Source organism: Wickerhamomyces ciferrii, contig 00112 (assembly GCF_000313485.1).
Source record: "Wickerhamomyces ciferrii WGS project CAIF00000000 data, strain NRRL Y-1031 F-60-10, contig 00112, whole genome shotgun sequence".
Lineage (NCBI taxonomy): Eukaryota > Fungi > Ascomycota > Saccharomycetes > Phaffomycetales > Wickerhamomycetaceae > Hansenula > Hansenula ciferrii.
Genome location: NW_011887628.1, coordinates 14,163 through 38,106, shown reverse-complemented (window position 1 = coordinate 38,106; position 23,944 = coordinate 14,163). Strand labels below are relative to the sequence as shown.

The following is a 23,944-nucleotide window of genomic DNA, read 5'->3' as shown; positions in this document are numbered from 1 at the left end:
CATATGCTAACATTCGCAGGCCTATGTAAAATTTGACATGATCAACACTCTAGTTTTACTAAAAAATACGTACATATCTTGACATTTCCAAAACGTATCTGTAAAAACTAAGAATTCATACATAATACATATCCTATGAGTTTTTTAACTTCGAAGTAAACATTTCAACTTCTGACTCTTAATACTAGTATGGATAGGTAGGTACTTTATAAACTTGATGTTTACATATCTGTTTATAGCGCAAGTTAACCAGCCGAAAAATATGTGAGATTGTTATAACACGTATATTCAATCACATCAAGAGGAGCTCAGTAGATGTGATTAAAACAGCATTCTCATTCTATATACATACGTCTGGTAGTACGCGGAGTATTTGAATAATATATATGATAGTTAGTGATAAACTTCGATGGCCCAGCTATTATATTAAGTAAGTATACAATTATATTAAGATTATCAAGTTTTTATAATGATCACTTCTGGTTCTGGGTCCGCTTAGATAGCCATGACTTTAAACAGTTTTCAATATGAAAGATCATGATTTAATATAAATATCATATGATAAGCTTTATATATATTGAAATATTATGACATGAGAGCATAGCTAGAAGATACAAAATATTCTGAACCACTTATAACACTGGCATAATTGTAAAATTACGATCATTGACTTCTTATAGTAATACGTTTACACAGCTCGAATTAAAGTTGAATGTCTAATCGCTGAAACATTTGAAATCCCGGGATGAATCGTTTTAGTACCATCTTATCAAACCTAATTAAAATAGTTATTATTAGGTATTAGTTAGCTGTTAGCTGTTAGAATATAGTAACTTCTTAGACAAACCTTAAAAATGATACATTTAAATAGAAATGTCAAAAACATATGTATATAATTAAAACAATCTTAGACATGACCAAACTACAGCTATAAATGTCTAGCCTTCATGTGACGTTTAATGATAATGGTATGTCAGGACTCAGAATATAAAATGGAATGATACACAATGCACATAGAATTTGTGGTGGTATGATATATGTTGACTAGTCAGGTTGTGTTCAGATGTTTCAGCCATGGACCTTATGGTTATAAACGATAAGCTGTCAAGTTCAATTAATGATACCAATATACGAACTGTAATCAAAAAGTATACAAAAATCTTTACAATCAATTACAAACGTTCATCCAAAATAGAAAGGTACAAAATTATCTCAAACAAAAGAATATTGATGCATTTTGTCACAAAGAATATTTATAATTATACTTTATGTAAAGTTCATTGAAGGGGGATGTTGAATTAAGTTAACTTCCTTATTTTATTTTTCAATCAACTGAATCTAAAGATTGACTTGTGGCTTGGATTAAAGTTTCTGATTCTCTTGGATCAGTGTTATCAGTTTTAACTGTTTCTTTTTCATCAGTTTTGGAATCTTCATCATCTTTTTCATCAGGAGTTGGAACTAGTTCAAAATTGATAACTAATAAAGGTTCACCAAATTCAGTACCTAATTCACCACTTGTACCTTTTTTCAAAACATATCTAACACTATTGAAATTTTCATTAAGATAATTTGATAAATTTATTTCAAATCCACCTGGTAATTTAATATTAAATTGTGAATTTTTCAAACTTAACAACCCACTGAAAAAGTCAAAATTATAAGTATGATCTTTTTCAAATATAAAATCTTCTTGATTTTTAACTTGATGGAAAATTTTTTGTCTATCTGATGATTCAACTGGTATGATTAATTTCCTAGTTGTGAATTCATCATTAACTAAATTTTCCTCAATGAAAACATTTGGAGAATCTTTATCTGGAACTTTATCATTAATGACATTAAAACTTGACAATGCCTTCCCATATAAATAAGGTTTCTCAAGGTATAAATCACCATCAACACTTGGATCAACATATTTTTTGAATAAATTCAGACCAGTTGAAGTACCATATGGTAAATAATCCTTTATAGGATATGAAAAATCATTACCAAATAAAAGCCCATCACCAGATATATCTTGATTTGGAGTAAAGCTTAATTGAATTGAAATGTTTGCATCTTGATTAAACTTGAAATATGGAGAATCTTTTGAAGATATAACATCATGATCAATAGATCCTTTAAAATCTTTTATTCTTAGATATAATTGAATTTTACCAGAAGGTGAATTGATTGTTATTGGAGACTCTGAATTAACAGGTACAATTTGAGGATTTGGATCTTCATATTGTGATGAAGCTGTTATTTTAAGAGCTTTTGTTTTTGAATTTGAGTTATTCCACCAGGACATTATATTGTACTATTGGATCTTGATATATATATTGTTTGAATAAGTTAAAAGATTAAAAGCAATCAAATTTTGAACTTCTCCAGATATGAGTATAATTGATTTTGACATATTTCTGACTCAGAAATTAGGTAATAGTGGCATGATTAAATGAAATAAAGTACAATAAATCAACAAATTCAAAAGTGAAGAGTGAAATAGATTGCTTAGATTGTTTCCTAATGTATTAATTGATCCAAATACCTTTTCTCTGGTGTATTTTCTGCCTTTGGAATGCCAATTCAATTGATTATTCTCTTACGATTTCTCGAACCTTCGTTATATGGACAACATGGTTCCATACACAACCAAAGCAATTACCACCAAAACAACCGCAATTAAACCAGAAAAACATGGAAATAACACATCATATGGCCACTTACTTATGAATATTGTACTATAATTACTTGAAACCCACTGCTTCACTGCCAATTGTCCCTGTTAAAATCGGCCTTCACTAGTCCTAGTTACCCGAACACGATGACCCTCGAAACTCAAACATTTTTATACGGAAAACTGTCGACCAGATTGCTGGCGAATATATAAGAAGTTGAGATTCATCTCTTTTGATTCCTTTTGAATTGTTTGGAAAGAACCTCATCAATATAATCAATTCATTCACAATGTCCTCAAACTCATTAGCTCAATTGAAAGCCACCGGTACCGTCGTCGTCACTGACACTGGTGAATTCGAATGTATGTATATTGTTTTCCCATATATGCCTTTGATGATCTGATAATTGGCCCCTAAAACACCCTTAGGGTAGGAAACATTGGATCAACAAAGCATTATAGAATTCAATTGAATTTATTGAATCAATTTACTAACAATTTGGAATTAGCAATCGCCAAATATACTCCACAAGATGCTACCACCAACCCATCTTTAATCTTAGCTGCTTCTAAAAAAGCTGAATACGCTAAATTAATTGATGTTGCTGTTGCTTACGGTAAAGAAAAAGGTTCAACTACTGAAGAAAAAGTTTCAATTGCTTTAGATCGTTTATTAGTTGAATTTGGTACTGAAATTTTAAAAATTGTTCCAGGTAGAGTTTCAACTGAAGTTGATGCTAGATTATCTTTTGACAAAGAAGGTACCATCAAAAAAGCTTTACAAATTATTGAATTATACAAAGAACAAGGTATTGACAAAGATAGAATTTTAATTAAAATTGCTTCAACTTATGAAGGTATCCAAGCTGCTAGAGAATTAGAATCAAAATACCAAATCCACACCAACTTGACTTTATTATTCTCTTTCGTTCAAGCTGTTGCTTGTGCTGAAGCTAACATCACTTTGATTTCACCATTCGTTGGTAGAATCTTAGATTGGTACAAAGCTAAAACTGGTGAAACTTACACTGGTGAAACCGATCCAGGTGTTATCTCTGTTAAAAGAATTTTCAACTACTACAAAAAATTCGGTTACAAAACCATTGTTATGGGAGCTTCATTCAGAAACACTGATGAAATCAGAGCTTTAGCTGGTGTTGATTTCTTAACCATTGCTCCAAAATTATTAGAAGAATTAATCAACTCTGATTCTGCTCTTCCAAAAGTTTTAGATGCTAAAGATGCTCAAAACGTTGATGAAGAAAAAGTTTCATATGTTGATGATGAAGCTACTTTCAGATTCTTATTAAATGAAGATGCTATGGCTACTGAAAAATTATCTGAAGGTATCAGAAAATTCGCTGAAGATGCTGTTACTTTATCAAAAGTTTTGGAAGAAAAAGTTTTGGCTTAAGTTTACTGATTGATTCAGTAATTCTTTTTGATAATTTGATATCTCTTTTTTAATATATAGTTTTGTTATGCTTAATATTATGACATGTTATGAAAAATGAGCTGTAGAAATTTAATATTCCATATTCTGTAATCTCTTATTGTTGAATTTTGATATCTCGATTCTTGATGTTACACGCTTATTTTTTTTTCAATCGCGATCGCGTATTCGTTTATATAAACAAAAACATAACACTAACAAATCATAACATCGACATAGAGTTAAAGACTGAGAACAACTACTTGAAAACCATGTCACAAGAGATCATTTCTGAAGTGCAGGAGTACACCATAATGTACACTTTCAATATTGTCCAAAAGATCAAGAAATGGAACGATGGGAAACTCAAGTTTTTCAAATTTAATAACAAAGTTCAAGTATTCAATGAAGATTCAATATTGGTAACTTCACAATTTTTACAAAATGATAAAATGCTTCAAATGGATACATGGGGGTCAGAATTTAAACTAGGAAGTGTCCTTGTTATGATAGAAGAAATGGTTTTTGAAACTTCAAGAGATATTTCAAATGTTTTCAAAAAGGAAAATAAAACAAAAACTATAGAGATTAAAGAAACTTCAAGAAAAATTACACCTTTAAAAGATCGAAATAATAGTCCTTCATTGCTTTTAGAAAGGAGAAGAGTTGGTTTGAGTAAAAATAGAACACCTTCAAAGTTAAGTCAAAGGAAATCACAGTTGAATGTTGGTGATGAAGTAGCTCCAATAAAACAGACAACAAGGCAAATGACTCCCGTTATAAGAAAAACACCACAAGAAGTCGATCATATTCAACATGATTCAAATTTTCTTTTGAGATCTAGAGAAAGAAAGAAAATTACACCAAGATCAAATCCAATACCCAAACCTCAACCTCAATCTAAATCAACCATTCCAATTACCAAAGAACCAACATTATTAGAAACACCAACTACCAAGACAACTACAAAACATGCATTAGATTTTGAAGATGAATTTGATGATTTAGACTCACCATCATTAATCCCATCAGATAAATTCTTCTTATTAGGACCAAAAAGGTCTACAACACCATCAAAAACAACAAGTCATAAACAAAAATCAAGGAAAAGTGAATCAAATTCAGGACCGGTATCCCAAGAAGATCAATCTTCATCAGAAGTGATAGCTCCACAATTAGAAGTACCATCTACTCAATTAAATTTCCAAAATGGTGAAATCAAATGGGACGATGAATCATTAACTAGATCAAATACAAAAATTCAAAATTCATTAAATTCATTAATCCCAAGTCCAGATAATACACCAATTCAAAAACCTATTAAAAGGATAAGTTCAAATAGATCTAAAAGAGAAACTATCAAAATATCTAAACCTAAAATACCCTTATCAGATATTTCAAATCATTCAATTCATCCAACTACTCCTAAATCTATAATACAACAAAACAAAATCAAAAAATTGAGTATTGAATCACAAGATTCTGAATTTGATGAAATTGAATCACAATCACAATCCCAATCACAAAGTATAAAAAATAAAGATTCTTTTGGGTTAAGAACTGATAAAATTACACAAACTGAGACTTATGATTTTAAGAATAGACCTAATGATGGGTTAAGAGTTAAAGTAAGTGAAGTTACTGGTAATAATTAGCTTTATATTATTCGAAATACAAGAGATCATTAAATAGATGAAAGTTTTTTATAAATGGAATACCTGGTCCTAGTAGAAGTGATACAAAGAGTGATGTATGAAGATTCTAGAAGAAATCTACCTCCACGCATAACCTTATTGGGATACCCCCATGGAGAGTACCTGGAAGTGGAAGGGTCATTATTAGGTTCCCATTAGTTCATGAATCATGTCCCGAGAACTAAAGTTCCAAAGCTGCATTTCGTCCCAAATCATGAATATCAACTCCATATATTAGGTCAATAGCTTCCAGAGCAATAATGAGTATAAATCAGCATTCAGATCAGTATTCACTGGAACTTATCAGCAAAGTAGTACAACTCATAGATGTTAATCCATATCTACTACTATCATGTTAATGACTTGTGGGGGTCACAAGGTATAACCAAATATCCAACATATTACAAAACCTCATAATACTGTAATCAAATAACGATCCGTGACCCTACACGTATATTTCGATTGACCCTATAAAGATCTAGCTACTTAGCTTATAAATTATTCATGAAGCTATAAATTTTGTTTATTAATGAAATCCGAAGCCCGAAATCTCATATTGCTACTTAGCGTATAATCGGCCGACTTTTTACTGTATAACCGATGAGAAACTAAATAGAAATTTAACGGTTACATATTACTCATACGGGTAATTTTAGCAGAAATTAGATATACATGTATTTGTCATTTGAAAGAAGTTATTGACAAGATATCATGGTTTATTGATTTTGTTGTTGGTATCAGGTTATAGACAAGTAGCTGGTTGCTTGCTATAGATAACGAATTTGACATTTAGTACTCTTGCTAAACGTATATACGTATATTTTTATACTGGATACGTTAAACGTCACTCTATTTAGTACCTCTCTTTGAAATTTAGATACAAACCTTTTGTACATATTTTGTCTAATTATTGTATCACATATCATTTATAAAATTAGTCATAGTTCATTAATATATAGATCTGTATAAAAAGTATAAGTAAATAAGAGAATCAATCTCTTTCTTCAGTTAAAAATTGAATATATAAGTTAGGAAATAAGTTAAGTCATTAAATCATAAAAAAAGCACACCATTCATGAACATCATTTCATTTCATCATCTCTAGTATAACATCTATTTGTAAATCTAATAGTTCTAGCATTAGAATATTGAACCGATTAAAAAGTAACACTATTAAACTCTGGAATCAATTGAAATTCATCTTTAACTTTATTATTCAATTCAAATTGATCCCAATTAAACCCATAATTATTATCTAAAACAGGTCCATCAATTAATTTTTCATTTAAATTAAAATTTGTACTTGTTGTTCCATTTTCAAATATTGAAGCTGGTTGAGAATCTTGAATTTGTAAATTTGATAAAGGATCAAAATTTTCATTTATTGAATAATTTGGTGACATTATTGATGAAGTTATTGAATGATTATCATCTGAATTTGTTAAATCTGTGTTTAGACTTATTGATGGTGTTGTATCATTATATAATAATGAGTTTATATTTGATTGGTTTGATAAATCAAATGATGAAGATGTTGGTGATTTATAATGATGTCTTGTAGTTGAATGTGAATGTGAATATGAGTGTGAATGGGTATGAGAATTCTGACGATGAGGTTTATGAATATGAGAAATTTCTTGATCTTTTTGAACTGAATGATGATGTTTTTTAGAAATTGGAATATTTTGTGTTATTGGTGTATTTGAATTTGAAGAATCAGAATTATCATTACTTTGAGTTGAAATTTGAGGTTGAACATTTGTAATTTCATCAATTGTATAATCATGATTTGATTGTGAAAGGTTTTTAAGTTTTTCAGTTGATAATAATGAACAAATAACTTTATTCATATCAATTTCATCATCATCATTATAAAGATTTGAATTATTAATAAATTGAGAAATTTCCATTGGAGATTTAGCCTTTTGTAATAATTGAGTCATTGATTGAATTAAAATTGAAACTCTAGTTTCTAATAAATCAACATAAGTTGAACTATAAGTCTTATCAATTTTCTTTTTATTTGTCATATATGTACAAATCTTATTATCTTGTAAACATCTTGTACAAGGTCTTTGACCATCACATTTAGTTTTAGATTTCCGACAACAATCACAAGCTTTACTAACTCTTTTCTTGTGTTGTTTATTATCAGGGGAATGTACTTGATTAACCATGACTAATTGAATCTATGTGTGTGTTTAAATAACCAAAACATTCTTTGAACGACATTTTAGTAATTACAAACCTGGGATATCAATTGTATTTATATTGAAAAAACCGTTATTGTACCTCTTCATCAAGCACCAAATGCAACCAAATGCAACCTTGTATATATTATGAGTTCATAACCAAACTTTAATCTAATATGCACATCTTTCAAAAATTCTTTTCTAGCATTTATGAACAATTTATGGGTTTAAAGTGCGCGATGCGGTTAATGTATTGTCCGCGTTTTATTAAATAAATGCCTCTTTGACAAATGAAATGGGAAGGGAGATTCCAAGGAATGAAAAGATGGATTGATGAGTTAATTCCATTGAAAGAGGTTTAGCTGTGGTTATGAGTTATGAGAGTTAAAGATGGTTGTAATAGGAGAATCTGGTTCAAAGTGTTCGGCCGGTTATACTATTATTGTATCACGGATCTTGTTCATAATCCGTTACTCATCATAGTAATATATGGCTTCCACTGACTAATTTGATTGAATCCATCGGATTCTGATCATTGAGTATTGTATATTACTGCTGGTTATAATTCTAGTTCTCTGTGATTGTATGTGGAGGTTATTTTCTACGTTACTGCTGGTTTTGTATATACGGGCCGATTAGAGATATTTAACACAACTATCAAAATTCTATGTAAACTGATCACTGAGCTAATATTGAATCAACAAAATTTAATATCCGGCAGCCTTGAATTTTGAGGCCTATAAGTTTTAAGTTTCTCCAGTGTAATTGATTAAAGGTTAACTATATATGTCTCACAATATACTAGCTTAATATCAACATGATACGATTATCAACAAGATCGGATACTTTACACACTTAAACCATTCAACACCGCATCAAATATCACTGATTCTACTGTTCCTGTCACCATAACATCTGAATATGCCTTGTACAATATTATAAGGCTTTCCGGTTGTTTAAATGGAGTTGGGTGGACTTGTAAGTTGACACTTTGTTTATATTAGTGACTCGGTTAATTGACCGTGATATTGCGCTTTTTATAAACAATCCATAACATGAGAAAATCTAGATCTACTACTTCTACAACAACTGAAGGCACTCCAAAAGTTGTGTATAAGTAACTTCTAATATAGATAGCCAAGACATACTTCAACTTCAAGTGCAGGTTATAGGTTGGTAATTATGTTGTTTTGAAAGGAGTACGGTTTGTTTTAATGTCAATCTATTGTTCAAGTCCTGAGGGTGTACTTACTTCATTTAGTTCATAACTCCAGATTTGAAAAGTACTATAAGCTTATTACAATTTATCACCCTTGTATTGATGGACCCTATTGGAACATTGTATTGACACAATTATATGAAATGTTCTATAACAATCCATCAAAAGTAAAGATCTATCCCTACCGGAACTTGAATGCCATACTAATACTCTTACGTACCACAACTAAAGTTTTGAGATCCTTAACGGTTAATCGGTTATACAGTATAATCTTGATTCAGTTCAATCCCCATAGTACATACTGTAAGTATATACGATATACTTAAATGAGAAATGAGTCGATTTAAACAATAGGTTTGATTTTAGGTGCATCTAATTAATAATTTGACACCTTTTCAATGATTATGACCTGATAATAAACAATTGAGGTTGAGCTATATCAGGATTGATCAATAATTAGGTAGAATAACAGCAACCATCTGTAATGATAATATATCCGGTATGTTGAGGTATTATGGATGTTATTTGGTTAACATTTGGGTACAATATGTTATAACACTAAAGTATTGTACGATGTTGATAAATGAATGTGTCTCATCTGGTATACCAAGAGTATTGACTTTGGAAGCAATAAATAATTTGTGACCCATTTAGCCATTTAATTCCATACTTTAATGAAGATCCCTTTAATTGAATTAAACAGAAACAATTGCAAATAATATCTCATAAGTTGATGCATATAACCTCCATGATTTTCACTTAATGACTTTATCATATACATCAAGATAGAAACTTCCATCATATTCTATATCACTGACACAAAGTTTAAATCTATTAAAATTTCCTAATCTTCCTAAATTTAAAGTTTAACCTCATAACGAATATGTCATAGTCAATGTTATCTAGTTTAATCATAAGTAGTTTACTTAACTTAACTTCAACATAAAATGCATGAAAATAACTTATATCTAACGTACTTTGATATTTTGAACAAAAGATCTAGACTTAAAAAGATCCACAAACTCTAGTAATAAATCTCCATAAGTCCTGATTATTCCGTTTTCATAGTATTAAATTAAACTCATGATAAACCTCATTCGATAATAATGCAATCAATATTGTCTAAGAATTATTATCTGATGTTTAGATGTTCAAGGAGTACGAAAACATTGTTCGTAAACTCTCCAGAGATCAACATCATGCATTATCGACATACCATCGTATTCAATATAATATAAAATATAACTCATAATCATCAAAAACATTCACCCATATAAAATTCAAATCCTTTCAATAAAATCGCACTAAATTCAAAATTTAATCATAAAGAAACAAATTCGCTGTTTTTTAAAGAAAAACAAAAAATATTACGTAAGTCATGACATAACCAAAATCTCTAATTTGTTCAAAAGATTCGAAATCAACTTGCCACCAAAAACACATAGTTAACAAGCAAACCAATATCAACAACAATTGATATCCAAAGAAACACAATACACATATATATACACAATGCAAAGATTACAGAGATTATTAGGTCAAACAGGTGGTCTTGGAGGCGCACCACCACAAGATGGTCCAGTTGTTGATAATAAAGAAACTGTTTATATTTCTTCATTAGCTTTATTAAAAATGTTAAAACATGGTAGAGCTGGTGTTCCAATGGAAGTTATGGGTTTAATGCTTGGTGAATTCGTTGATGATTATACTGTCCATGTCATTGATGTTTTTGCTATGCCTCAATCTGGTACTGGTGTTTCTGTTGAAGCTGTTGATGATGTTTTCCAAACAAGAATGATGGATATGTTAAGACAAACTGGTAGAGATCAAATGGTTGTTGGTTGGTATCATTCTCATCCAGGGTTTGGTTGTTGGTTATCAAGTGTTGATATAAATACTCAACAAAGTTTTGAACAATTAAATCAAAGAGCTGTTGCTGTGGTTATTGATCCTATACAATCTGTTAAAGGTAAAGTTGTTATTGATGCTTTTAGATTAATTAATGCAAGTAATCTGATGTTAGGTATGGAACCAAGACAAACCACTTCAAATGTTGGTCATTTAAATAAACCTTCAATTCAAGCTTTAATTCATGGTTTGAATCGTCATTATTATTCAATGAATATTGATTATAAAAAAACTCCATTAGAAACTAACATGTTATTAAATTTACATAAACAAGAATGGCAATCAGGATTAGTATTAAATGATTATCATGAAAAAGAACATAAAAATACTCAATTAACAAATCAAATGGTTAAAATTGCTGAACAATATGTTAAAAGAGTCGAGGAAGAGAAAACTTTGGATGAAGATCAATTAAAAACAAGATATGTTGGTAAACAAGATCCAAAGAAACATCTTTTGGAGACTGCTGAAGGTTTAATAGAAGATAATGTTGTTGGTGTCTTGACTGGAAGTGTTGATTCTATAGCAATTAAATAAGAGTTTTCATAGCTCGACTAATACAACACAACTTTTGTACATTAAATATATTATTGTAAGTTCTTATATACGTTCCCATATTTGAATATAAGTTTCACTCAAGAATAAAAACTCCTTTTCTTTAGTCTTGACATATAAATCTTCAATTTCAAACCAATTATCATGATGTCTTAATTGAACTTTCCATTGATTTTTATCATGATCTTGATTTGTTTCCACTTGATTAATAACATTTGAAATTAATTTATACTTGAAACCCAAGAATTCCATTTCAAGGGGGAATTCAACAAGTGTTTGATTTCGTTCTTTTAATGATAATTTTAAATCTAATTTTTGATCTTTAAATCTATTAAAATTTAAGATTAAAAATTTTGGTAATTTTAATATTTTATATTTCCTTATTTCTCCATTTGATAATAATTGTTCTTCTTGTGTTTTATAAACATCTAATAATTTTGATAATTTAACTTGTTGGATTTGTTGTATCCCTTTGGAATCTTTTAAGAATGGTACTGTGGGTAATTCAAGGTTTAATAACCAGAATTTTGTTGTTATATCTTTAAACTCTTTTGAACCTGGTTTTTGATTTTGGATTAAGATCTTACCTTGAATTGCCTTACTTAATATTGAATCATTATCTGATTTAAAAGTCTTATTCAAAGTATTCAAAAACCAAATCAAAAAATCCTTAGGATCTTTTTGTTCATTAATACCAAATGATTTATTTGATAATATAGAAATATATTGTAATAATTCATGAGGTGATATATGATTTTTAAATAATTTTGATGACCATAGTTTCTTAACTAGGATTATAAATCTTTTATTTAATTCATCTTTATATGAATCCAAAGATGATAATAATAATTTATCTCTTATTAAAGAAACATGTGATATGGATTGTAATATAACATTTGAATAATCATTATTTTTCATATTATTTAATCCAACATATCCAGGGACGTATTCATTCCCATTTAAGTCCCTAGCTTTAAACCCAGGATCATTAAATTTCTTCAAATCTTCCTGTGTATAACTTGGTAATATTTGATATTTAATATCATTTAATGAATTTGACTTAACTTCATAATTTTCCGGTAAGATATAAACTTTAAAATTATTAAAATTTATAAAAACATGATGATTTTCCAAAATACTATGATTAAAAGCCACTGAATTGGGTGAACGACCTTGAAAATATTTACCACATGTAAGACATCCATAAATATTTATATTATTTAATGAAACACTGCAAATTTTTTCAAAATCAAAATCTAATTTCTTTCGATCAATTGTGTCTAGATAAATATCTTCTGATAGTTGAGGTTTGGATCTTTTGGGTACTGGTTCTTCTGAATCACTCATATTATGATATTTGGTGGGATGGTGGGGGATCTTGATCTTTGTTATGGTATTTTGATGGTATTGTTTATATGTCAAAAAGTTAATTTTAGTATAGTGATAATAAACATCCGAACACCAACGAGATATAAGCTGCATATATGAGTTCAACAACAACTTCAACAACTTCAAAAAGATATTAGAGATAGGTCATTATCGACTACATCATTTCAATATCGATTAAGGTTCCAGTCTTACAATAACCATGCTCATGAAGTCTATCTTTGAAGACTACAAGCTCTATACTCAATTATCAAAACAGAATATCATGATAATATACATAACATAATATTGCGTATATATGATGTTCAGCAGCTGTAGACGTACGGGATATAATATAAATTTAAGCAATATATATATTTCCAATATATATTCAATACATATAGGGAATTAAATTTAGCTCTAGTTTAATTTAGCGACTTTATTAATAGTACCCGGTCCCTGGTCCATAATATTGTTGAGCCCGCTGGTAAATATCATGATTTGGTCTCGCTTTATCTCTAATAGGAAATTCATGAATCCTATAAATTGTTTCACTAATTGGATTGCCAATAGCACCACTAGTTCCATCAATAAGTTCACCTTCCTTGTAAAAATGACAGACTGGTGTTGTATCAACTCCTCGTTCTCGAGCAATTGAAGCACCATCTGCACCTTCATGAATATTTACTTGATAAAATTCAAGATTAGTAGTACGGACATCTTCTGTGAAATATTTTGCAACTTTACCTAAAACATCTGTACTGAAAAATTGGCAGTCATTTGACCCATTAACGAAGCCAATGACAATTAATTTTTTTGATTGTTCATTGTCAACAATTTGATCGAATTGATCCTTTGAAGTGATGACAGTAACGGCCATTGTAGTTTAAGCTGTGTATCTGTAAGCTGTAATATCTGATATAAGTGATTCTGAATTATCGATTCAACTGATGTATAAGACTATAATGGATTTGAATTGGTTTATATATTCTTTAATATTAATTGAAAATATTATTCATGTTTTAGCAACCGGCTGTAACAAATGATCGACATATAATTGAACAAGAGATCATGATTCGTGCTATAGTCAATCTATATATTATTATAGCATGTACGTCATAAAATGAATTATGCGTCAGGGGGTATACCGTACGCTTCATATAATTATACACCTGGATCGACATGTATATATCGTACTTGGAAAATCTGTATGAAGGCTACTACGTTATACGCTATGTATATAAACCCTGATCCCTAATATAATATATATTATATACAGTTGTGTTATAGGCCGTTATATCATATAGCCAATTCATGTAATACAATACCAATATAGTTTCAAGACTCGCATGAATTTACAAATTAACAACGTACCAAAACTTATAATTCATCATGTATTCAATTAGTCTGATACTATCTTTAAAATATCTAAAACTATCAAATTAATAAAGTGAATCCAATAATATTATATATATACGTTGATATCATCATGAGTAATTGATCAAACTTCAATATAATATATTATTATAATAAATTAGTTATAACAGGATGAGCTATGATCAGCTAGTCCTAAATTATATTCAGGAGTATTCAATATTCAATACAATGCTTCCAATACTTCAGTAAGAGAGTTAAACGAGCAAACGCCCAGTGTGTGACTTTAATCCAATAGCACAATATATGATCCAATGCACAACATCACAGAAAATATCAATATCGTACTTTGTCAAATATGATCGAATACTAGGAAAATTCAACGCGTTAAAATTTTCTATTAAATACAAATGATCGCGAAAATTTTGTAGCGTACAACTTAGGTAGTACTACAACCTACAAGTTAATACAACATGATCCATGTTTGTTGTGCACAAAATTTGTATATCAAAAGAGTATCATAGAATATGGCTGCATTTTTCATCACATGTATCTTATATATTTTTTTGATTTAATTACTTTGATAATTAAATTTATATTCATTAACAAAGTTGCTAATTTTTTTTTCAATATACTCTGGATCAACAACATTATTAGCTTTATCAACCTGTTCACCATCTGCGTAAAAGAAAATAGATGGTACACCTCTAATTCCTTGTTCTTGAAGAACTGACTCGAATTCATCAATACCAACATCTAATTTTAAAAATTCAATATCATGACATTCAGCTGTAAAACGGTTTTCAAATTTTTCTAATTCATCAGACAAAACTTTCCATGAAGCGGTCCATTGACCATAGAAGTAAGCGACAACTAATTGTCTTTGAGTAAGAACTTGATTGAATTGATCAGCTGAAGTGATTTCTGTGACCATTGTATAAGTGTAATTTGTGATATAGTTTTGAATCAGTTAAATTGGTGGGTGATGCGTTAACACTAGATTTGAGATCTTATATATACTAGTTTTATTCGAAATCCATTTTTGAGCAAACCATAACAAATGATCGACATTAATACATTGAATTACATCATCATTATCGAAAACGTAGTACATGGTAGCGTGGTTGATTGGTTTTGTTTTTTTGTAGTTTGTTTGTTTGTAGTTTGTTTGTTGATCCATGTATTAAAAGGCAAAAATTAATGAAAATTATTACCAGCTAGATGATCAAGTATGAACGATCAGAACCAAGACGAGTACTAGAACAAGACGGCCAACTAGTTCAATAATTGGAATTAGGATCGAGATATCTATAAAACATCATTATTATAAAAGGTATAATTATACACTCAGCTACGTCGATATATTCATATTCAGAATTTTATATCGACCCATTCGAAATTACAGAAAGTTCTATATTAGCTATATATATATAGTTTATTTGGTTGTACGTACTATATTATATTATATAATAAATTAAATATATGATACCTGATGTAGTAACTCATTAGTACTGGGCCTAGATAGATCTACAGATTTCAGTATAATTTTAAGCATCAACATGAATAACAAAACAATAACTTCATCATGTATTCATTTAGTCTGATACTATCTTTAAAATATCTAAAACTATCAAATTGATAAAGTGTATTTGAAATGTATTGTATTGTGATTGAATAATATACGATCAGCTTGTATAGATTGATAATATAATTTAATCAAATTTCAATATATCAGTAACTTTGAAGACATAAGCACTGTATTCAGACAAGCTTTCCAATATATGCTGAACAGCCAGTTTCAAACTTAATGCATGTGTAACTTCAACACCACAGCAGTTGATGTAATGCACAACATATCAGAAAACGTTATCACAAAACGTGAAATTGTAGAAATTCGTAACAATTGTCACTGGATCAAATATAAGAAAATTGGAAGTTCCTTTATAATTTAATTTTTGCAAATTTTTCGAAATTCAGATAGATATCGCGAATTTGTATTATAATACAAGCAACGTCACCAATTTTATATCAATCAATGCAACTTCTTAATATGGTTCAAGATTTGGTTATTTGTTTATGAATTATTGAGAGATATGATTATTAAACCTTTTCAACGTCAAGACTAGCTGACAAATTACCTCGACATTCTAAAATAATGAATCATAATTAAAGAAAGAACCGTTTGAGTTAACTCAAATGATATTGTACTAAGAAAAACATCAGAAGAGTATCAAAAAAACCACTGTATTGATCATGTCAACTATAATTATATATTGCAGTTAATTAATTGTATTCCTCAGCAAGGGTGTTAATTTTTTCTTGGACTGCTCTTGGATTACCACCAATTTCTTTATCAACAACTGAACCATTTTTATAAAAAATAACAGTTGGGAAACCTCTAATTCCTTGCTCATCAACAATTGAATTTAATTCATCAGCATCTAACTTAAGAAATTCAACATCGAAAGCATTAGTGTATTCTCTTTCAAATTTTTCAAAGGTTGAAGAAAACACGTTTGATGGACCAGACCATGTGGCGAAGAAGTTAACGATAACTAGTTTATCTTGGTTGATAGCCTGATTGAATTGATTAGCTGAAGTGATTGCAGTGACCATTGTAGAATTGTATGTATGAGTCGTATAACTTTTGAATCAATTGAATTGTGGTAAAGCGTAAAAAAACTTGAACTTATCGACGGGATCTTTTTTAGCAATTGAACAAATGATCTGCGATATCATAGTGATTGAATTACACCAGTTGAGATCGATTGGATTTGTCTCTCTGTTTCTTGATAAATACTAGATTCACTAGATTGTTTCGAATATATGTCGAATGTTAACTGGTGGGTTGCAATTTGAAGGTTAATTGAATACATTATGTATAAAACCAATTGGACATCATGGTTGATCTACATTTTGAATATAGGCTCAAAAAAGTTCAAAAAAAAGACAATACTTCATCTTGTATTCAATTAGTTTGATACTATCTTTAATTAATATCTAAAACTATCAAATTATAATGAAGTGTATTTGAAATGTATTGAAATTGAATTATATATAATCAATATACTCATATAATATCATCAAATCCAAAATCAAAATTGCAAATCAGTCCAGAACAAAGCCTTTTGCAACACTAAAGTATTCAGTATATAACATTCAAAATTCAATCATTCAACAACAGTGGTTATAAGTACTAGAACGCGTAAAAAAACATCATGGAGTTCCTCACTCAATCACCAGTGATAGAGATATAAAATTTGTTAACTTTATCTGGACTAGTATCAGGGAACGTTTAGGTGTTGCCATGAATCTTACAAACAATTTCAATTTTCTGATCTAAAACGCGGTTTTGCATGCTGGTATGGAGTTCAACCACAATTTAACAGCTACTACGTGCATATAAATCTACACTAAACACTATCACATAATCTAGTTATAGTCTTCAATGATCTCATCTACAATAATCTTTCCAAAAAAAATTAAAGATTTTTTATTATAGTATGAAAAGCCTAGCTTCAAAGCTATATAACATCAAATCTTTTAGTATCACAATCTAATCTATTAATTTTAAAAGGTATTGTAGACATCTAAAAACACTAGGATTTCTGGATGTTTCAACCTTTAGCTAGTATATAAATACCATAACAGATGATTATATTTAACAATTGTCTAATATTTGGAAGAAATTGGTATATGGGTTCCCAAATTATCATAAAACCTGGAACTATCTTGTGATTTTCCTGGGGTTACCATGTTCAGTTGTCATCACGGACATTCTGCAAATGAAATTATCTCCCATGCCATCGAAATGTTTCAGCTTTTAAATAAATTCACAGTTTAATTAAAGTCATATGGAAAGTAAATTGTTGAACGTCGACAATGAAAAAAAAAAATTAAAAAAGCGCGTTAAATTTCTTATACACGCGTATACGCGTATTTATAGCTCGCGAAGTTTCATGAGATACCTTTTATATTACCTTATGTTTGTCACAATCATGGACAAATCATTAAATTAAATATCAAATACTGAAGAATATTGAGCTTTTTTTGGTTTATGCATACTGGTAGTATATATCAAAAGAGTTGACTTCATTATATGAATGGCATAAATCCTCAAACAACAACTAGTTGCAGTTGTAATCAAATATCTATGAATATTTATAAGTATAAAACAGGACGGGTTCTACGATATTTTTAGATGTATCAAGCTAGATATATAATTGTAGGATATAATATTAATTATGTCTCATGAAAGATAACCCATTACATACTATATATCCATTTTGGAAAGTTCTTATAGTCATTAATAATTGAAATTATCAATATTGAGTAATATGTCTGATGTGAATAGCTGTTGGTCAATGTAGACCTTTCTACATTTCAATATCTTAGATTCAATTAATGGAAAAAACAGGAACTTCATCATGTATTCAATTAGTCTGATACTATCTTCAAAGTATCTAAAACTATCAAATTGACGATGTGTATGTGTGTATTTGAAACGTATTGAAATTAAATATATAACCAACATGTGATCATTCAATCTAATATATCAAAACATTATTAAACTCAGTATCTTTTCATAATTAAGAGTATAAAAACTAGAACAAAAAGCATTAGTGCATTAAGATTTTTCATTGGGAAGATCCAAATCTATGATATTTTAGATTCCATTAAGCTAAAAAGCTAGCCCAAGATCTAAACCTGATAGCTTCAAAAAAAACATAATTGAAAGATGTCAATCCTAATTTAACCAAAAAATAAAAAAACATAATCAAAATGTGTTGTCAATATTACCTTGATACACGTAGTATACTCAACATGTATAGGAAATTTTTAAATTTTTAAGAAAGATCCAATATGATAGATCGCGAATCTGTACTATTTAAAATTGAATCTCAATCAACAAGCTCTACAGACTTATCTATATATAATATTCAATCATATTAATTATGATTTTAAGCTGGAATATAATTCTACAGCTCTTTAAGCAATTCAAAAAACAATAAAGATTCTTTATTATATATATCTAAAGTCTAGCTTTAAAACTATATATCAAATCTTTTAGTATCATATTCAAAGATCTATAAATTTCAAAGGGTATTGTAGACATTGATGATCAATGGTTCAACCTCATTGTCATTTATAGATGAATACTTCATATAGATTATTTTGATCCAATGGGTGCCCGATAAAACTCCCAAAAACATTAAAAGAGGCAAAAGTGCACAAAACATCTAAAATTTTAGCTTAACCTACATCAAAACAGATATAGTAAATTAACAAAACATATTTGAAGAAGAAGAATACCATCAATCAGTTTGTCTGAGAGTTATAAAATATATCATATTCAACAGCACAAAACCAAGAAAAAATATGACAGAATATCAATACAAATAAATTAAAAACAAACGTATTAGTACTAAATTCTAATACAATTTTAAATTTTCATCCGTTTGATATCCAATTCGCGAAATTTCATAATTTTTGATAGCAGCCCTAATTTTTCTTAATAAGAAATTATCAACAACCCATAATTGCCATTTTGCCACAATCAATTAAAACCACAACTAATACATTAATAGTTCAATTTCAAAGCACGTTACAATGGATTTGTCTCTGTGTTTGTTGATAAACTCTAGATTCACTAGATTGTTACGAATATATGTCGAATGTTAAGTACTGGTAGGTACAATTTGGAGGTTAATTGAATACATTATGTATAAAACATAAAACCAATTGGACATCATGATTGATCTACATTTTGAATGTAGGCTCAAAAAACTTCAACAAAAGGACAAAACTCATCATATATTCAATTAGTTTGATACTATCTTTAAAATATCTATAACCATCAAATTGATAAAGTGTATTTCAATTGTATTCATGAATTTGAATTATATATAATCAACATATAATCATTCAATCAATTATCAATATATCAATATACTAGAGATTATCAAATTTATACTTTAAACCAGTATTTGAATATCGACAAGGAATTCAAACAAGAATGAAACAATTGATCATAACATGATCTGCACCCATTAAATACTATTATATTGCCACTATCATGACAGATCAGTTAGAGATTTCTATTTCATACAACAGACAGCATGCACAATATGAGAGAGGGTATAGCTGGTAAGATTCACGGACTAGGTCTTATGATCATAGATTATTGAAAGTTCCTTAAATTTTGCAAATTTTTCGAAATTTATATAGATCGCGAATTTGTACTATATAAATCAAAATTAAATCAAGCTAAAGCCCTACGACATATATATCATGATTCATAAGTCTAGATTAATCACAATTTTATATGAGCTTAATATTTATAATAAAATAATGTAGTACTACAACTCGACTTTGTCCATTTTTCAAAAAATATTAAAAAGATTTCTATTATATGTCTATAAAGACCTTCTTTAAAACTATATAACATCCAATCTAATTCAGTAGATTCATAATCAAATCTATTAATGAAATCAAGAGGTATTGTGGTCATTGATGATTATTTCAATGGTTCAACCTTTTAACGTATATGAAATCCATAATAGATGATGATTGACAATCAATTTAATATCTTCAAAACTAGAAATGAATGTATTTAAATTAAAAACAACATTAGAATTGTTAATATAACCATCATCAGTCAATTTTAACAACTAATTTTATCAGCAAACGTCAATGTCAATGACCAATATATCTGCATTCTAGTACAAGCATTGAAGAAAATTGTTCTGAAAGAGTCAGTTTTTTCAAAGATGAGAGACACTTTTGGCATTAGAAGGCACACATAAATATTAATGTATCATAAAATTCCTCCAGCTTATCAAGAGTCTATAAATTTTATATTTTTATGGGGTTTTTTTTTTTTCATACAAGCTAGATGATTATTCGCGAGATTTCATTTTAGCTGTTGCCAGTTGGTCATATATGTAGACATTTCTACATTTTGATATCTTAGATTGAATTAATGGGAAAGAAAGAAACTTCATCATGTATTCAATTAGTCTGATACTATCTTTAAAATATCTAAAACTATCAAATTGATGAAGTGTAATTGAATCAAATGTATTGAATTTGAATTTATTTTTACCAACAAAATATGATCAAGTTAAAACTTAATATCAATATATCAATATATCAATATACCAAAATAGGCCCAATTGGTCATGGACTTCGTCTAATTAGTTCAAATATAATATAACAAGATCAATAGAGTTTAGTTGATTGTATTTGGCCAAAAGAAAGCGCCGGATGGAGCTGATAAATAAATATATCAAATTTTCATATTATCACTAGTAAAAATATCATTTGTCTGAATTATATCTCTCAAAAAAAATTTTCATCCCAAGATTTCCAATTGAAGGAGTACTGGTTAAAGATAGGCTATTTGCGTGATCACATCTTCACTAATTAAAGAATTAATGTTAAAGTACTTTGCTAGTTAAAAAATTTACACTAGTCGCGAATTTGCATTATTAACATATTGTATAAAACCAAATCCAAATATTTACACAAAAGATCTGACCATCTACAATTGTTTAAATCAAGTATTTTTGCTTGAAAAACGTTAAAAAGATTCTGTATTATATATCTAAAGTCTAGCTTCGGGACTATATATATATATCAAATCTTTCAGTATCATATTCAAAGATCTATAAAAATTTCAAAAGGTATTGTAGACATCGAAATATCAATGGTTCAACCTTTTTGTCATTTATATAAATGAATATTTCAATATATAGATTATTTTTGTCCAGTAAGTGCCCATTTAAATTCCCCAAAAACATTAAAAGATGCAAAGGTGCACAAAAACATCTATAATATAAGCTTAACCCACGTCATTAAAACAGATACAGTAAATTAACAAAACATTTGAAGAAGAAGAATACCGTTAATCAGCTTGACAGGGAGCTATAAAATACATCATGTTCAACAGCACAAAACCAAGAAAAAATATGACAGAATATCAATACAAATAAATTAAAAACAAACGTATTAGTACTAAATTTCAATACAATTTTAAATTTTCATCCATTTTGATATCCAATTCGCGAAATTTCATAATTTTGATAGCAGCCCTAATTTTTTTATAATAAGAAATTATCAACAACCCATAATTGCCATTTTGCCACAATCAATAAATAATAAAACAACCACATTAATAGTTCAATTTCAACGAATATATATCACAATGGGTACTTGTTTAGCAGTTACTAAAATCATTGGTACCACATCATTAGGTATCTTTGCTGGTTATTCAATATCAAATATATCAACTTATGATATTTTAATTAAAGTTTTATCACAATCAAATTTAATTGATTTTGCACAATGGAATGGTAAAATTAATGAAATATTGGTCAAGAATTCTATTGTCCTTGGTGGTCTTGGTGGTATTAGTTCATTATTATTTGCTTTAAGTTATAATTCTTCACCTTCTAGTGGTAAACATCCTTATTTAATTTATGCTTCATTAGTGTTACCAATAAGTTCAATTTTAATTGGAATTTTAGGTAAGAATGAAATTTCAAATTATTTAAAATTAGATTCATTAATTGAAAAATTTAAACAAGGTAATACTATAAGTGGTGATAATGTTAAACAAGTTAAACAAGTTATTACAAGTGAATTAGATAATTCAGTTTATAAAGATCTTGGAGATGATTCTGTAAGTACAACTTCTGAACAAGATCAAGATCAAGAACCTATTACACCAGAGGGACAAAATGAAGATGATGAAATTTCAAAAGAAGTTGAAATTCATTTAAATAAAACCACAATATTAAATTTATTAAATAAATTGAATTTTATTAATAAATTTATTAGTGGTGTATCAGTTTTAGGATTTGTTATTTCAAGTATTGGTATTTATGGAGATTATTGAATAACTAAGTTGTTGTTGTTGTTGTTGTTGTTGTTTATTTATATAATATTCTTGGGTTTCTATATATAGTTTAATACATTGTTTTGTTTATGTATGTATTAGATCTAGAAATGGATGTGGGCAGTACAAGGCGTAGAACAATAACATGGTAACATAACAATACAATACAATATAATATAATAATGTAACTAATAATATTACTAGTAATAACCATCAATCAACTAATATCAACTAATATCACCAATAATCAACTAATAATATCACCAATATTGTGACTAAATGGCCCAATTCTTTCAATGACTCTTATCAGAATTGTTGATCATTTGATAACAAAGCACGTCATTCACACGGAACAAAACCGGAGTAGAAGGAAGGCACACAGGGCTCTAGGCAGACGGCGGTTAATGACCTAGACAGAGACTCTGCCTAACCCCCGCCTACAGATTATTAGTCACCCCCGGAACATTCTGGAATCTGCTGGCAATTTCTTTTGCAATGATAAGGAAATTCAATTTTTAGATTGCGGGTTTCAGAAATCTAATAAATAAACAAAAATCGCCACTTTACAATTCATTTCTTTTACAAAACATCAACATCAACAAAAGATACACAAGAGTTCAAAGGGAAGAAGATCAAGATAGAAA

The 23,944-nt window shown here is 28.8% G+C and overlaps 10 protein-coding genes across 10 annotated transcripts; 4 read left to right on the top strand and 6 right to left on the bottom strand.

Annotated features, from left to right (window-relative positions):
• Positions 1 to 1,324: 1,324 nt before the first annotated feature.
• BN7_3785 (DUF1769 domain-containing protein) lies at positions 1,325 to 2,293 on the bottom strand (the record flags this gene model as incomplete). Its single annotated transcript, XM_011275626.1, has 1 exon — positions 1,325 to 2,293. One exon carries the CDS (start codon positions 2,291 to 2,293, stop codon positions 1,325 to 1,327), a length of 969 nt encoding a protein of 322 aa, XP_011273928.1.
• A 659-nt stretch (positions 2,294 to 2,952) lies between these two features.
• On the top strand, positions 2,953 to 4,076 carry TAL1 (sedoheptulose-7-phosphate:D-glyceraldehyde-3-phosphate transaldolase TAL1; the record flags this gene model as incomplete). The annotated part of the gene is made up of 2 exons (XM_011275625.1): positions 2,953 to 3,025; positions 3,172 to 4,076. 2 exons carry the CDS (start codon positions 2,953 to 2,955, stop codon positions 4,074 to 4,076), a joined length of 978 nt encoding a protein of 325 aa, XP_011273927.1.
• A 290-nt stretch (positions 4,077 to 4,366) lies between these two features.
• On the top strand, positions 4,367 to 5,749 carry MTE1 (Mte1p; the record flags this gene model as incomplete). Its single annotated transcript, XM_011275624.1, has 1 exon — positions 4,367 to 5,749. One exon carries the CDS (start codon positions 4,367 to 4,369, stop codon positions 5,747 to 5,749), a length of 1,383 nt encoding a protein of 460 aa, XP_011273926.1.
• Positions 5,750 to 6,945: 1,196 nt separating this feature from the next.
• Positions 6,946 to 7,965, bottom strand: BN7_3782 (Zn(II)2Cys6 transcription factor domain-containing protein; the record flags this gene model as incomplete). Its single annotated transcript, XM_011275623.1, has 1 exon — positions 6,946 to 7,965. The coding sequence occupies one exon, from the start codon at positions 7,963 to 7,965 to the stop codon at positions 6,946 to 6,948; it is 1,020 nt and encodes a 339-aa protein (XP_011273925.1).
• Positions 7,966 to 10,711: 2,746 nt separating this feature from the next.
• Positions 10,712 to 11,644, top strand: RPN11 (proteasome regulatory particle lid subunit RPN11; the record flags this gene model as incomplete). Its single annotated transcript, XM_011275622.1, has 1 exon — positions 10,712 to 11,644. One exon carries the CDS (start codon positions 10,712 to 10,714, stop codon positions 11,642 to 11,644), a length of 933 nt encoding a protein of 310 aa, XP_011273924.1.
• A 63-nt stretch (positions 11,645 to 11,707) lies between these two features.
• On the bottom strand, positions 11,708 to 13,009 carry SAD1 (mRNA splicing protein SAD1; the record flags this gene model as incomplete). The annotated part of the gene is made up of 1 exon (XM_011275621.1): positions 11,708 to 13,009. One exon carries the CDS (start codon positions 13,007 to 13,009, stop codon positions 11,708 to 11,710), a length of 1,302 nt encoding a protein of 433 aa, XP_011273923.1.
• Positions 13,010 to 13,469: 460 nt separating this feature from the next.
• On the bottom strand, positions 13,470 to 13,907 carry BN7_3779 (Thioredoxin H-type; the record flags this gene model as incomplete). Its single annotated transcript, XM_011275620.1, has 1 exon — positions 13,470 to 13,907. One exon carries the CDS (start codon positions 13,905 to 13,907, stop codon positions 13,470 to 13,472), a length of 438 nt encoding a protein of 145 aa, XP_011273922.1.
• A 1,065-nt stretch (positions 13,908 to 14,972) lies between these two features.
• On the bottom strand, positions 14,973 to 15,335 carry BN7_3778 (thioredoxin family protein; the record flags this gene model as incomplete). The annotated part of the gene is made up of 1 exon (XM_011275619.1): positions 14,973 to 15,335. The coding sequence occupies one exon, from the start codon at positions 15,333 to 15,335 to the stop codon at positions 14,973 to 14,975; it is 363 nt and encodes a 120-aa protein (XP_011273921.1).
• A 1,349-nt stretch (positions 15,336 to 16,684) lies between these two features.
• On the bottom strand, positions 16,685 to 17,017 carry BN7_3777 (thioredoxin family protein; the record flags this gene model as incomplete). The annotated part of the gene is made up of 1 exon (XM_011275618.1): positions 16,685 to 17,017. The coding sequence occupies one exon, from the start codon at positions 17,015 to 17,017 to the stop codon at positions 16,685 to 16,687; it is 333 nt and encodes a 110-aa protein (XP_011273920.1).
• Positions 17,018 to 22,607: 5,590 nt separating this feature from the next.
• Positions 22,608 to 23,300, top strand: ATG33 (Atg33p; the record flags this gene model as incomplete). The annotated part of the gene is made up of 1 exon (XM_011275617.1): positions 22,608 to 23,300. One exon carries the CDS (start codon positions 22,608 to 22,610, stop codon positions 23,298 to 23,300), a length of 693 nt encoding a protein of 230 aa, XP_011273919.1.
• Positions 23,301 to 23,944: the final 644 nt, after the last annotated feature.